The sequence below is a fragment of the Vulpes lagopus genome, chromosome 1 (assembly GCF_018345385.1).
Source record: "Vulpes lagopus strain Blue_001 chromosome 1, ASM1834538v1, whole genome shotgun sequence".
Taxonomy (NCBI): domain Eukaryota; kingdom Metazoa; phylum Chordata; class Mammalia; order Carnivora; family Canidae; genus Vulpes; species Vulpes lagopus.
Window position 1 is genome coordinate 116,724,200 of NC_054824.1, and position 14,305 is coordinate 116,738,504.

General features: G+C 36.8%; 2 protein-coding genes across 5 annotated transcripts in view; one reads left to right on the top strand and one right to left on the bottom strand.

Annotated features, from left to right (window-relative positions):
- The window catches only part of NDC80 (NDC80 kinetochore complex component), a 45,743-nt gene extending 41,492 nt beyond the window's left edge, over positions 1–4,251 (bottom strand). The window contains exons 1-3 of one of the 2 annotated variants that reach the window (XM_041722163.1): positions 4,124–4,251; positions 2,724–2,833; positions 1,494–1,568 (exon numbers count right to left, since the gene is read on the bottom strand). In XM_041722163.1, coding sequence (XP_041578097.1) covers positions 1,494–1,568; positions 2,724–2,824 — 176 coding nt within the window. In that variant the 5' untranslated portion in view covers positions 2,825–2,833; positions 4,124–4,251. Of the gene's footprint in view, positions 1–1,493; positions 1,572–2,723; positions 2,834–4,123 lie in introns of both variants that reach the window. The other variant, XM_041722155.1, reaches the window with a different exon arrangement.
- A 26-nt stretch (positions 4,252–4,277) lies between these two features.
- The window catches only part of METTL4 (methyltransferase 4, N6-adenosine), a 37,446-nt gene continuing 27,418 nt past the window's right edge, over positions 4,278–14,305 (top strand). The window contains exons 1-3 of one of the 3 annotated variants that reach the window (XM_041722194.1): positions 4,278–4,381; positions 5,778–6,606; positions 8,502–8,564. In XM_041722194.1, coding sequence (XP_041578128.1) covers positions 6,211–6,606; positions 8,502–8,564 — 459 coding nt within the window. In that variant the 5' untranslated portion in view covers positions 4,278–4,381; positions 5,778–6,210. The other 2 variants (XM_041722177.1, XM_041722184.1) reach the window with 2 other exon arrangements.

Consider the following 14,305-nt stretch of genomic DNA (forward strand, 5'->3'; position numbering starts at 1 on the left):
TAAAGCACTTACAAAAATTGCCTTATAAAAATGTTAGATTTGCTAAGCAAATGTTAGATTTTATAATTATCATATTATTTTTGAAGTTCACCAATGAGAGAAAAGTTACATTACAAAAATGTCTTAAGATTTTTTATCAACTGGAATGAATACCAGAAAGAGCTTAATTTGGTTTCAAGGCAAAGACTTTTCATTAGGTAACAAACATTTGGTCTCTGAATATTTTCAAAACCATTGAACTGGTTTGCTTTAAAATCAGTTATATTTTGTTTTGGTGAGATAAAAATAAGTTCCTTTTCTCAATTTTGGGGTTGATCATTTCTTAAAAAGTAAGTCAATTTTATTGAGGTTAATTAGCCTGGAGTAAAATGTACCCTTTTAAAGTGTATAGTATGATAGAGTTCAACAATGTATATATACCTGTGTAATCTCTGCCACAATGAAAATATTGAAAATTTTCATAATCCCGAAAGTCTTCTACTTAACATTCAATCCTTGCCCCACCTCCAGCACAGGCAATAACTGATATACTGTAAACAGTGGTTCTGGAAGTATGATTTCGGGGATTTCTACAAGGTCAAAGCTATTTTCATACTGAAAAACTAAGATGTTATTTGCTCCTTTCATTTTTATTTTCTCATGAGTGTACACTGGAGTTTTTCAGAGGTTGGCTACAAGATGTATGATATTTTAAGAGACTGAATGTGGAAGTTGATATGAGAAGCTAGCTATCTTCTATTTAGCCAGACGTTAAAGAGATTTGCAAAAATGTAAAACATCATTTTCCTTACTGAAATAGTTTCATTTTTGAAAAAAAATTTCTTTTAAGTTAAAAGTATGTTATTTATGTTAACATGTAAGAGGTTATTGTTATTTTACATTCATTAAACACAATTAAAAACTTTCCAGTTTTAATTTCTAATATGGTTAACAACCATAAATACAGCCCACAAAATAAAAGCTCTTTGCAGTCTTAATATTTAAGAATATAAAAAAGCCTCGGACTTTGAAATAGATATTGATTCCTCCTAATTTAAAATGCTATGGTTCCACACACTCTGAAAGCCAGGTATAGAATTTTCTTTTTTTTTTCTTTTTTTTTTAAAATTTTTTATTTATTTATGATAGTCACAGAGAGAGAGAGAGAGAGAGGCGCAGAGACACAGGCAGAGGGAGAAGCAGGCTCCATGCACCGGGAGCCCGACGTGGGATTCGATCCTGGGTCTCCAGGATCGCGCCCTGGGCCAAAGGCAGGCGCTAAACCGCTGCGCCACCCAGGGATCCCAGGTATAGAATTTTCAATCGACTATTCACTTATAACATGAAATAGTGGTCTGAATGTGCTGATATATCTTTCAGCACTATGCAAAACAGATATAACCATTTCACCATTTAGAACAGAAGAAAGCTAGCTTATAAGTTTCTTTTGTAAGGGGTCATGCCATCCAATTTTTTAAGAATCCCTTCATTGAAACTAATAAAAAATATCATACCTTTTACCAAACACAGAGATTTTTCTTTCAGATGTCGGTTTGTTTATACTCAACTTTCCAAAGGCTGGTTTCTCTCTGCTTTAACAAAATGAAAAAAAAAAACTTTAAAAAACAAATATAAAAACAACAGTGTAAGCAATTCTTGGAAATATCTTGGAACTAGAAACTCTTTCCCATTACTTACAGAATCATGAAAATTTTTAGTAGCAATCACAGCTATTACAAATGGGACAGGCTAACAACATGTACAAGCAATAATGCTAAAATGTCAAGAAGAAAGCAGAAACAAAGAAAGCAGAAACAAACCATATCTACATTCTGATTTCAATGATTTTAACCTAAGTACATTTATGGATAAACTTAAAGGAAAAAAATTTAAAAATAGGTATCTTCAATCATAGGATAGCTACATTTAACATTTTTCTTTTAAGGCCAAGTCTATCAAAATGCAGCTACACATAAGAACTTACCTTATGTAAATAACAGACCCAAAACATTGCCAAAGGCAGCCATTTAGTTTTCAATACCATTAAGGCATAAATCTTTTAGTGTATGTAATATGTAACAATAAAAAAAAAATCCCTGATTTTAGAAGGAAAGATATAAAGTAATTAAATTTCTAAAAGTAGTTGAGGCTTATACAACGTTAACCTAAGTAATTTAGGTACAGTTAGCAAATAACTTGTACCTTGCTATAAGGATTGATAAAGCCCTCAGTGGCTTAAAAATAGCCTTTTCTTAATTAGAAGAAACGCACTTATAAAGAAATGCTATTTTATGATACTATAATTATATACCATTTTCCAGTGAATACTGAGAAAAGTTTGTAGAAGTAGTTCTGTAGGCTATTCTAAACTGCAGCTTATCGTTGAGCAAATAACTAATAACTGATAATTTTGGCAATTGCATATGCTTCAGTAAATCGAAAGTTTTACCAATGAGCCTGCTCAAATCAGCAGGGCTACAATAAAGGAAGAAAATAGGAAAATTAGTGCTGAAAAGGAATTAACAGCCCTTTTTAGAGGTTGCCTGGCAAACGATGCAGCTTTGGAGATTTAAGGATCATATGAGATAAAACACACCTAAAAACATGCCAATTTTCAGCCTTCATTAATCCAAATTAGGTAATACTGTGAAGGAACAAGATTCATCAGAACATCACTCATAATACATGTATTAACCATCTTTACAGATTTCTTTGTCCACAACAGTAAGTCATGAGGTACTTACGTTTGAGGGGTATGGAGGCCTTGTTTATTGAAATCTTGAGACCTTAAATCCTGCATGGAGAGGCGGCCAGCACCACCGGTGGAAACTGAACTGCGCTTCATGCTTACTACCTGTATTCGTGAATTCAGTATTAAAAAATCTTTTCAGATATAGATGCTACATTAAGCACCAACTCTTAGCTTCATCCTCAAGCAGAAAGCAGCCAAGTCCCATTATTTCTTCAGGATAACTTTTTCTTGGACCCTCTTGTTCATATAAGGTGAAGTCCTCATTTGCAAGGAATGTGTATTAATTACGTTTAAAAATATTCAACACACGGGAATATTTACTCACTGTCTACCATGTACACTCGAGTGTGCAAGGCAAATGAAATGACACAATGATAAATAAGGTGTAATGCCTGCCTTCACATATCCATGGTAGTTAAAGCTCTGAGTCCTAACCCAGATCACATTACTGCTGTTAACTACCCCTTTTCATTGGGAAAGTCAGAGGCTACCGCACGAGAACTACCTCAAGATGTTTCCTTTACTCTGGGCTTAGAGAATACAGCTATTCTGTCTTCTTTTCCGAGTCCATCTCTCTCGCTCTGTCCTTCACCCGCTGCTTTCGATTTATACTCAATTGGTGCCGCTCTTACTTCAATCCCCCTCCCAACAAGGGCAAACTATCTGGTCCACAAAATGGTCCACAGGCTGCTGCTTATTTTCCAGAAAATTACCATTTCATTTCCTTCATATCTACTGAAACAGTTGCCTCCTAGAATACTCACGATTGACAGATCTTTTGACCCTATCTCATCTCTGTGGTATTAGACACCCTACACCTAGATTTCTCAGGTCCTGTCCTGGTTTCCAGGGAAGTGGACATTTGTAGTTATCCTGTCATTTCTTTGGGCCCTCCTTTGTTTTTTAAAAACCGATTACACTCTACCTTGGTTCGGCCACCTATTTCTTTCACTCCTTTATACATTTCTGCTATCCTTTCAACTCTTCCACTCACCCCTGTGTGCACTCCAAATCTCCACTTAAAATATGGCTTAAGACTTCCCTACACGCCCACTAGGTTGTTACTCTGCTATCTCAAAGGCAACACCTCAAACAGTTTTTCATTCTGTCCTTCCCCCCAAGCTCCCGGCAATTCTTCCCCTTTCCTCCCTCCATTCTCTGCTCTCCACCAGTGTGCCCCTCGGTCCTCTCCTCCCTTGCAAGTCTCCGTCAGTAGGAACTTCTTAAACTCCGGGAAACTGGTGCCTTGCACAGACTCGGCCCGGAGCCCTCACAAGAGTAGACACTAAAACGTTGTCCCTCAGAGCCCCTGAATCTAAGTTGTTAGCGCCATCGCTTTCTCCCTTCAGAACAGTTCTGCCGGCACAAAATTAGCCCAAAGTCATTAGTTACCCTTCTTCCAGTTTCGTGATACAATCCAAGTGCAGAATCCGCAATCCGTGCAACTATTTGCGAGGCAGGACGACAGCCGCCAAAACACCCAACTCCTCCCCGCACCCGCCGGCGCAGTTCGAATTTGAAATCTCCGCTGGCGCCTACGTCATCACGTACGTCGGGCGCGTGCGCAACTCTTAACACGCCGCTCTCCGTCGCAGGAATTCTGCGTACTACTGGCGTCCCGCTGCCTCACTCAGCACCCCGGCGACTCTGGTAAGTGCAAGCGTCCGCTCCAAAGCCCAGTCCGATTTTAAAGTTAGCGCTGAGGGCGCGGGAGCTGTCTGCCTCTGATTAGCGGACAGAGCGCTCCAAATCGCCCTGGAAATGATTTTTCCGTACAGCAACATGGCCGCGCCCTTGTCTCGTAGCAAAAAGAGAAATTTCTTTCCTTTACCGTGAAAGTGGAGTCTCACATGACCGCTGGTTAGAGGGGTGCTGCTTTCATGATGCAAGGCGGAGGCGTCGTGCAGTTTTTCTAACAAGGGAAGCGGTGAGGTAGGAGATGAGGACTGCTGAGCGTGGGCGGAGCCGCCTCCGAGGTTCGAGCTGGCGTAGCTGCCGCTCGGGCGTCCTGGTCCTCTAGCGGTGGCCGGCGAGTGCAGCCGGGAGGAACCCGGGGGAGTAGGGGTGGGGTTGGATGTGAACGGGAGAGGTAGGGGCCGGAGAGTTTAAGCACAATAGTTTACTTTGCCTAAATAGGACTAACCTGCTTGCCTGAGTTTGAACTCAGACAAGTACTGCCCAATACCTGGGGGGAGTGAAGAGCTTTGAGCCAAGGTCCTGGTCCTTGATTCTTGAAGCAGTTTTGCGGTTAACTAGAATTGTAATTTTGGGCACGTCGCGTTTTCAGTTTCAGTCTTCTGGACTAAATTTCTAGCTCTCACTAGCTATTACATCAGCTCCTCACTGCAGGTGGTGACTCTGAGGGGGAGGACCGAATACCACGATTACCATCACTAATAGCATTTGTTTGAAAAGTTGCTGTGTGTTAGGCACTGCACAGCACTTCACGTAGAGTATCTCATTTAATTCTCTAAACCGCCTTCCGAGATGTCATAAAAAAAAGATGGATTTGAGACTCAGATTAAATAACTAATATAACTAGTTATATTGCTAATACTACATGGAGCTAGAAGTTTGGATCTAAAGGCGACTATTACTAATCGTGCTATTAACCACTTAATGTATATCTTTTTCTGTCCCACTCTTAAGTTCTCCATTACACTAGATTTAATAGGCCATATCCAGAACTTTACCTTTTTTTTTTTTGTTAAAAAATAAGTTTTGAAAAACATAATTGCCGGAGGAGGACGCTCAGAACCAATAACCTTGCAGTTTTGCTTTGCTAGGGTTTGGTATTTCTGAAATCTGTTAAAATTGCATTGTGCTCTGTCTAGACCAGTCTTCGATTTCATGGTTTTTGCTCTCCCATTGGTAGCAGTGGTTACTAGGCATATTAATGAGCTGACTTATTATGGTAAATGTGCTTTGAAAAAAACAAGGATTGATCTGCTAACAACTTTTCTTGAAATTCTGTGGCTTCTCTAGGTTTATCTCATTAAAAAGGGTGAATTCACATAGATAATGTAGTATTCTTTGCTTTTGACAGGACACCTTTAAGAATTGAATGACTTCCTGACTTGGAGGATGTGGACCTAGTGGCTAGATTCAAATATGAAACAGGAGGTTGTGTGGAGGGCTCAGGAAAATAGGAGGATTCAACTGAGATTCCAGAAATAAGATCATATTTTAATGCTCTTTTGCTCAAGTGGCTGAAAATTTTGCATTATCAACCCTGAAATTAAAAGTTTATATTAAAACATTATGTTTTTCCTTAACGTATCATGAATGTCAAATTCTTTTGTGTGTATGTGTTAAGTTTATATATTTGCACATGAAATCTACCTGTGCATATGAAGTATATTTTTATTGATATGTTGGACGTTTAAGAAGTTAATCTGAAAAGTTGGGTTTCACATCTAAACCCTCATTTCCAGAGGTTTTTGTTTTTGCTTTTTGCTTTTCTATTTTAAAAGAAGAGAATGTCTGTGGTGCACCAGCTGTCACCAGGATGGTTACTAGATCATCTTTCTTTCATTAACAACATAAACTATCAACTTCACCAACATCATGAGCCTTGTTGCAGTAAAAATGAGCCTACTTCATCTGTTCACTTTGATTCTCTTCAAATGGATTCTTTGACCTCTTTTGGAACCTCTGCTACATTTAATGCTTTTGACTCTGCCAGTCAGCCAGATAATGACGACAGAGGAAATTGTGAAATCTCTATACAGAAATATGTTTTTCGATCGGAGCTATTTAATGTCACCAAACCTTACATAATTTCAGCTGTTCACAATGAATGCCAACAGAGGAATGAAAAGGAATATCCAGTGGATGGTGTTAAAGAAGAAAACTGCCTTTCTGTTATTGGGAAGGTAGACAGCTTTAATATGTTTTTATTTTTCTACAGAACATGCAAAAGAAATTTATCATTCCAATATCTTAAATATAATTTATAAAGTCTAAAAACAGCAAAGTGTAGAAAGTTTTTAGTTCTATCCAGTGTAATTTTTAACTCTTTACTAATGTTCTATCATTCTTAGGCCATATTTGCATATTTCAAAAGTAAGCAAAGTTTGTTTAAAAGTGAATGCTCTGTAAATTAAAACTGAACAGTAACAAAAAGCCCTTTCTGCTTAGTCATTTGTATTAATTGTATGTTTTTGCAGCTGTTTTTGTTCAACAGCTGCTACTTTGTCTGTAAAATCCTAAAACAGTATTTGGATTTTGGGAGATTTTTAGAGACCTGTCCTTTGGGGATAAACTCATAATGAAGTTTGCAAGAAGGGGATATTTCATAAACTTTTATTAATAAAAGTAGAAAGCTGCTATAGAAAATTGTATGTGTTCTTAAAGTATACATATTTGTATATGCACCGGTGCAGTCTTTTGGTGATGTTTCAAGAATGCCATACGAAATCAAATTAATTATGCTTTAATACTTTGTGTGTTTCTGAAGAGTTCAGAGGTGATTATACAAAATCTGTTTTGGATACATGATATTAAGATTTTCTTTGATAGAGATAGGAATAACTTTTATTACTCACCCATACGTGTTTGAGATCTTTCTGTGTGCTGTTGTACATAAAGGGATGAAACAAGATAAACTCAGTATCTTATAATTGATAGCCATGAAGAAAGATACTAAATAAGAAAGCATGTTGAGAATTAGAATAAGGGAAGTAATAGAGATAATTTAATACATTGTTCTAGTTTCCTGAAGTAGAACTTTTAATATGTTTGTAATTTCTTTATTCCGTCTTTTTTTTTTGTCTTGGCAAGTATTTATTGAGCCTTTACTGTCAGACATAGGAAAGAAAACATATAGTTTGAGATTTCAGCAAAATAGTATATAGATTATTTATCATAACTACTACTAGTTCAGACAAATAAGCATTTACAGTTTGCTAAGTATGGACATCTTTTAATGTTTACACTGTTACGTTGGATAAATTTGTCATTTTAATATGGAAAAATATAGATGAGCATATGTAATGAATCATCTTGACAAAACTCACCTTATTTCTGACATGCTAAAGCAAATTATACAACTAGCTTATTCTTCAGTTCATTTATTTATTCAGCTAGCAAGCATTTATTGTTAGCCTACTAGGAGTATGCAACCATATAGACATTAGTGTTTCAGCAATAAGAATTATGAAGTCCCTGCTCTATTTTGCACTGTCTTAAAATGTTCTTTTCTATGAAGTTGTTAGATACAGAACCATGTTAGTATACCTGATTTGCACCTAGCTTTCAGATCAATCATAAAGAGCTATTGAAAATGCACTGGATTTTTTTTTTTTTTTTGAATGGTAGTATATGAATAGTTCCTCTCCTCAAAAATGAAGAGGTTGAGAATTATACCATATATAACTGTTAGATGATACTGGTAATTTTATACAGTGTCACAGTTTTCTGGTGTTCTATGGATGTCCCTGCTACATTTTATCATTGTTACTAGTTCTTAGTAATAGCTTAGGTGACCTTATATTACTCAGTAAGCCTGTAGTAGTAGTAGTAGTAGTAGTAGTAGTAGTAGTAGTAGTAGTAATGATGATGATGATAATAAATAGTAGTTTTTTATTTGGGAAAGCTTATTTCCTTTGTCCATACACTTATTCACTGATTTCGACTTTAGCAGTCAATTAACCTCTTAAAGACTGAGATACTATGGAAAATATGATAAAAAAGAGATACTAATACATTTCAAAATATCAATATTGTGATAGATGGTAACATAATTTTCTCCCTGTAATTTACTCTTTAGAAGCGTAAAAGATGTGTTGTTTTCAATCAAGGTGAATTGGATGCAATGGAATACCATACAAAGGTAAGGTGTAAAATGTTCATTGATGACCTTGGAAGATTAATGTGTAGTATAAATGAACAATATAAATAATGATGTTCTTAAAAATTCAGCAGTTATTTTGATCTGAGTTAGAATTTAATAATGGATTGATTTATTTTTATTTATTTATTTATTTATTTATTTATTTATTTATTTATTTATGATAGTCACAGAGAGAGAGAGAGAGAGGCAGAGACACAGACAGAGGGAGAAGCAGGCCCCATGCACCGGGAGCCTGACGTGGGATTTGATCCCGGGTCTCCAGGATCACGCCCTAGGCCAAAGGCAGGCGCTAAACCGCTGCGCCACCCAGGGATCCCTGATTTATTATTTTTATAGTAATAATTCAAACCAGTTTTTATTAAAATTTTATATTCTTCTATTTTACTATTTAACATTAGTAAACTTGTACTATATTGGTTAGGTTTAGAAATTTGTTAAGTTTTAAAGTCTGTCATCCATAGGTAAAACAACTTAAAATAATTGCAGTAGAAAACATGAACAAGGTGAGGGATGTATTTTTAGAACGTGGTGATAAAGAGGATCTAGTAGTTAAATGAGAAGAAGCAGAGGGTACCCAAGTATTTTAAGCTTTAACTCTCTAAGGAAACTTTTTGATCAAAATGGGAAGATTGGGGTTGGAATTTGTCTTAGGAAGGATGATAGTAAATATAGTCTTGAATATGTTGAGTTAATTTGATGGTAGGATGTAAGATTTTTTTCTCTCTTTTTGTGGGAAAATATACATAAAAAAATTTGCCGTTTTTCCATTTTTAGGTGTATAATTCAGTGGCATTAAGTATATTCACCATATTGTGCCATAATCACCATGCATCCATCTCCAGATAGAATCTCATCATCCCAAATAGAATCTACACTGTTTAAATAACTGCATTTTCCTATTCCCACAGCTCCCGAACCTCTATTCTACCTTCTCTATTTTGAGTTTGCCTATTATAGGTATATAAATGGAATCGTGTATTTATCGTTTTGTGTCTGATTTATTTCATTTAGCATAATGTCTTCAAGTTTCATTCCTGTATCAGAATTTTATTCCTTTTTATGACTGAATAGTATTTCATTGTATGACTGCACCTTCATTTTGTTCATCCATTTATTTATTTATGGACATTTGGGTTCTTTCTACCTTTTGGCTCTTATGAATAATGCTGCTATGAATATTTGGTATATAAGTATCTATTTTAGTCTCTGCTTTCAGTTCTTTCCAGAATATAACCAGATGTGAATTGCTGGATCATGTTTGTATTTAACTTTTTAAGGAACTGCCAAATTGTTTTCCATAGCAGTTGCACCATTTTACATTCCTACCAGCAATGCACAAGGGGACCAGTCTCTGCACACTCTAATACTTAAAATTTTCTGTTTGCCTTTTTAAAAATAAAAGCCATCCTAATAGGTGTGGAGTGGTATCTCATTGTGGTTTTCATTAATATGTTGGATTTTACATGTATTGAAGATACCTGAATACACAAATGCTAAGTCTTTCAATAACAAAAGTCTGCTTTAGTTTGTTCATTTTGGAAATATTTCTATTGCCTGGAAATGTCACTTGCAAGATTAAACTGCAGAACTTTGCAAAAATCAAGGATCTGATATGAGAAAGCTGAACAATTTTAAGATGTTAAATGAAATTAGAGAACAGAATTTCTTGAATTCATGGAATGTTTGAAGTTGGTATGAGGACTGTTAATAGACAAGATATGTAGATAATCGTAAGGAACATATATTAAGGAAAAGACTATAATAGAACTTGTCTTATTATTACTGAATCTATCTGTGCCCCTCCTTTTCTTCCTAATTCATTTATACACTTATTCACTCACTTATTAAGTACATTAATTCACTTTACTTACAAATATTCATTAAATGCCAGCAACCAGACAGTGTTAGCCCTGGGACTTCAGTAGAAGTTGAGATATAGTGTTTCTGTTGCAGCATTTACTTTTTTGAGAGACACAGACAATAAAACTAAACTATATATCATAAAAAGCAGTATCATAGGACAATTTTAGTATACTGTGAGGGCAGATAGAGTGGGCATCCAACTTAGAGTTGAGGATACGGTGTCAAGGAAAGCTTAATGGAGGCACTGATTTCGTAGAAGTTTAGTCTTTGCAGTAGGCATTAGTCATATGAAGGGGATGATGAAGAGAAGGCTTTGAGAAGAATAGCATTTTGCAAAAGTTTAGAAGCAAAATGGAAAAAGCTTGTTTAAGGAACTGAAAAAAACTCAGGATGGCTGGACTGTGGAATGTGGAGAGAATGGTTAGAGATGAAACAGGGGAAATAAGTCACATTATGTGAGGATTTCCAAGTCTACCTTAAGACATTTAGACTTAAAGGTGTTGGGAAGCTGTTGAAAGCAGATGACAGGATCAGATTTGTATTTTATTTAATTTATTTAATATTAATATTAACTTTATTTTTAGATAGGTAATGCATTCATTTGGTGAATGAATGTACAGAGTATATAGTAAAGTCTTTCTCTAATCCCCATCCCTCAGTCACTGCTTCCTCCTCCCAGCGTATTTGTCCAGTGGTAGTGTTCATATATGAAAGACAGTATGGACTTATATTCCCCTGCTCCTTTTTTATTTAGATGGTATCATACTTGATACATTTTTGCCCCTTGTTTTTTTCCCTTCAGGTAAAAACATACTTTACAAATTGTTTTATGCTTCATTGTTGTTCAACTTTTATTAGTCTTTATTGACATTTAGGTATATTATACACATGCTGCTTTCCATATATATGTGTGTGTATCTACAGAATGCATTTCAAGCAATTAAGTTGCTAGTTTCAGAGGTTTTAACCTTTTGATAGATATTGTCAGATTGCTGCTGGAGAGGTTTTATCATCTTATTAGCAAACCAGAAATGTGTAATTTTTAAAAAGATTTATTTATTTATTCATGAGAGACACAGACATAGGCAGAGGAAGAAGCAGGCTCCTTGAAGGAACCCAATGTGGGACTCAATCTCAGATCCCGGGATCACGACCTGAGCCAAAGGCAAGTCGCCCAACCTCTGAGTCACTGAGGCATCCCTAAAAATGTGTAATTTTGCCTATTTCCCCACATCCTTACCATCACAGTGTATGTGATGTATTGTTTTTGGTCTTTGCCAATCTGATAGGTAAAAAGTTTCTCCATCTGAATATTGGAAACAAGCACCATTCTTGGCCCTGTGTGAACTCCTGGCACTGTTTCTTCTATCTTTTGGGTGGTTCTTTTTCTGGCCTTGGATAATTCCCTTATACACCTAAGCATATTAGTACTTAGGGGAATTTCTCCAGTGATACTGTCTGTAGATCTTCATAGTTCTCTCTCTCTCTGTGGCTCTTTCCTCTCTGGTACTCTATCCTGTGGATTCTTGTCTTGACCTCCCTATATTCTCTGCCTTGTCTACTCAGCTCTGGATTTCTCCTAGCTTTTGTCCAGAGTCGTCTTTCTTGTGGCCTGGAAACTTCCCAGGCAGTTAGCTGGGGCAGTCATAGGGCTTACCTATGATTACTTTCATTGTTTTATTTCCTGATGTCCTGTCTTGAAAGCCGTTGTTCCTGAGACTCCATCTTGGTTGAAAGTAGAAATTTTCGGCTGCTTTGAATATTTTTTCTTTATCGTTGATTTTTAGCAGTTTGACTATGATGTTTCTTATTGCAGTTTTCCACTCCTCCTTTGTTAAGCTTGAATCTGTGAATTAATAGTCTTCAGCAAATTTGGAAATTTTTGGTCATTACTTCCTCAGATATTTTTTCTGTCTTTTTCATATTGAACATTTTATTGTGTTGTTTTCAAGTGCACTAATCTTTTCATCAATACCTGTTATTAATACAACCTAGTCTATATTTCATTTTTGCATTGAACAAGCATACCTTGTTTTATTGTGCTTTGCTTTATTGCACTTTGCAGATATCATACTTTTTAAAAAATGGGTTTTGTGGCAACCCTGCATCAAGCAAGTCAGTCAGTGCCATTTTTCCCAACAGCTCATTTTGTGACTGTCACATTTAGATAATTCTTGGAGTATTTTAAATTTTTTAAATTTTTTCATTATAACATTTGTTATGGGGATCTGTGATGAGTGATCTTAGGTGTTACTACTGTAATTGTTTGGGGGCACCACAAACTACACATACGTAAGATGGCAAGCTTAATAAGTGTTGTGTGATCTTACGTCTCCACCAACCAGCTGTTCCCGTCTCTCTCCCTCTTCTTAGGTCCCTGTTGCCTGATACACAGCAGTCTTGAAATTAGGTTAATAACCCTGCAATTGCCTTCCAAGTGTTCAAGTGAAAGGAAGAGTTGCTGGTTTCATACTTAATTTTTTTTTTTTTTTGAGACAGAGTGCGGGGTGGCAGGGGAGGGCAGGCTCTATGCCCAGTGTAGAGGCTGACACAGGGCTCAATCTCATGACCCTGAGATCATGATCTGAGCTAAAATCAAGAGTCAGATGCTTAACCAACTGAACCACCCAGGCACTCCAAGATGTCTCATGCTTTAAATCAAAAGCTGGAAATAATTAGTTTCAGTGAAGAAGGCCTGTCAAAAGCTGAGATATGCTGAAAATTAGGCCTCTTTCACCAAACTGTTAGCCAAATTGTGAATGCAAAGCAAAAGTTCTTGAAGAAAGTTTAAAGTCTTAACCCAGTGAATATATGAATGATAAAGTGAAATCAGCCTTATTGCTGAGATGGAGAAAGTTTTAATGGTTTGGATAGAAGATCAAACCATACACAATATTCCCTTAAGTCAAAGCCTAATCCAGAGCAAGGACCTAACTCTCTTCAAATCTATGAAGGTTGAGAAGAGGTGTGAGGAATTTGTTGAAGAAAAGTTTGAAGCGAGGAGAGGTTGGTTCATGAGGTTTAAGAAGGTGTCTTCACCTGCAAAGTGCAAGGTGAAGCAGGAAGTTATCCAGATGATGTAACTAAGATCATTATTGAAGGCTACACTAAACCACAGATTGCCAATGTAGATGTAATAGCCTTCTATTGGGAGAAGATGCCAGCTAAGCCTTTCACAGATAAGAGAATGCCTGACTTCAAAGTTTCAAAGAACAGGTTGACTCACTAAGGGCTAATGAAGCTGGTAACTTTAAGTTGAAGTCAGTGCTCATTTACCATTCTGAAAATTCCAGGACCCTGAAGAATTATGCTAAATTGGGGCACCTGAGTGGTTAAGTTGGTTAAGCTTCTGACCCTTGATTTTGGCTTGAGGTGCTGGGGTCAAGCCCTGTGTCAGGCTCTGCACTTAGTGGGAAGTTGGCTTGAGGATTTTCTCCCTCTCTGCCTCTCTCCCTGCTCATGGGCACACACTTTGAAATCTTAAAAAAAAAGAATTATGGTATATTTGCTATGTGTTTTCTCTATAAGTGGAGCTACAAAACCTGCATGACAGCATATCTGTTTATATGGCTTACTGAATTTTTTTTTTAAAGATTTTTGAGAAAGAGTGACAGAGAAAGCACACTCAAAGGGAGAAGATTTTGGGAGAGAGTGTGTGACAGAGCTGAGCAGGGAGCCCAGTGTGGGACTTGATCCCAGAATCCTGGGATCGTGACCTGAGCTGAAGGCAGATGCTTACCTGACTGAGCCACCCAGGTGCCTCACTTACTGAATCTTTTAAACCTACTGTTAAGGCCTACTGGGCAGCCCAGGTGGCTCAGCGGTTTAGCGCCACCATCAGCCCAGGGCGTGATCCT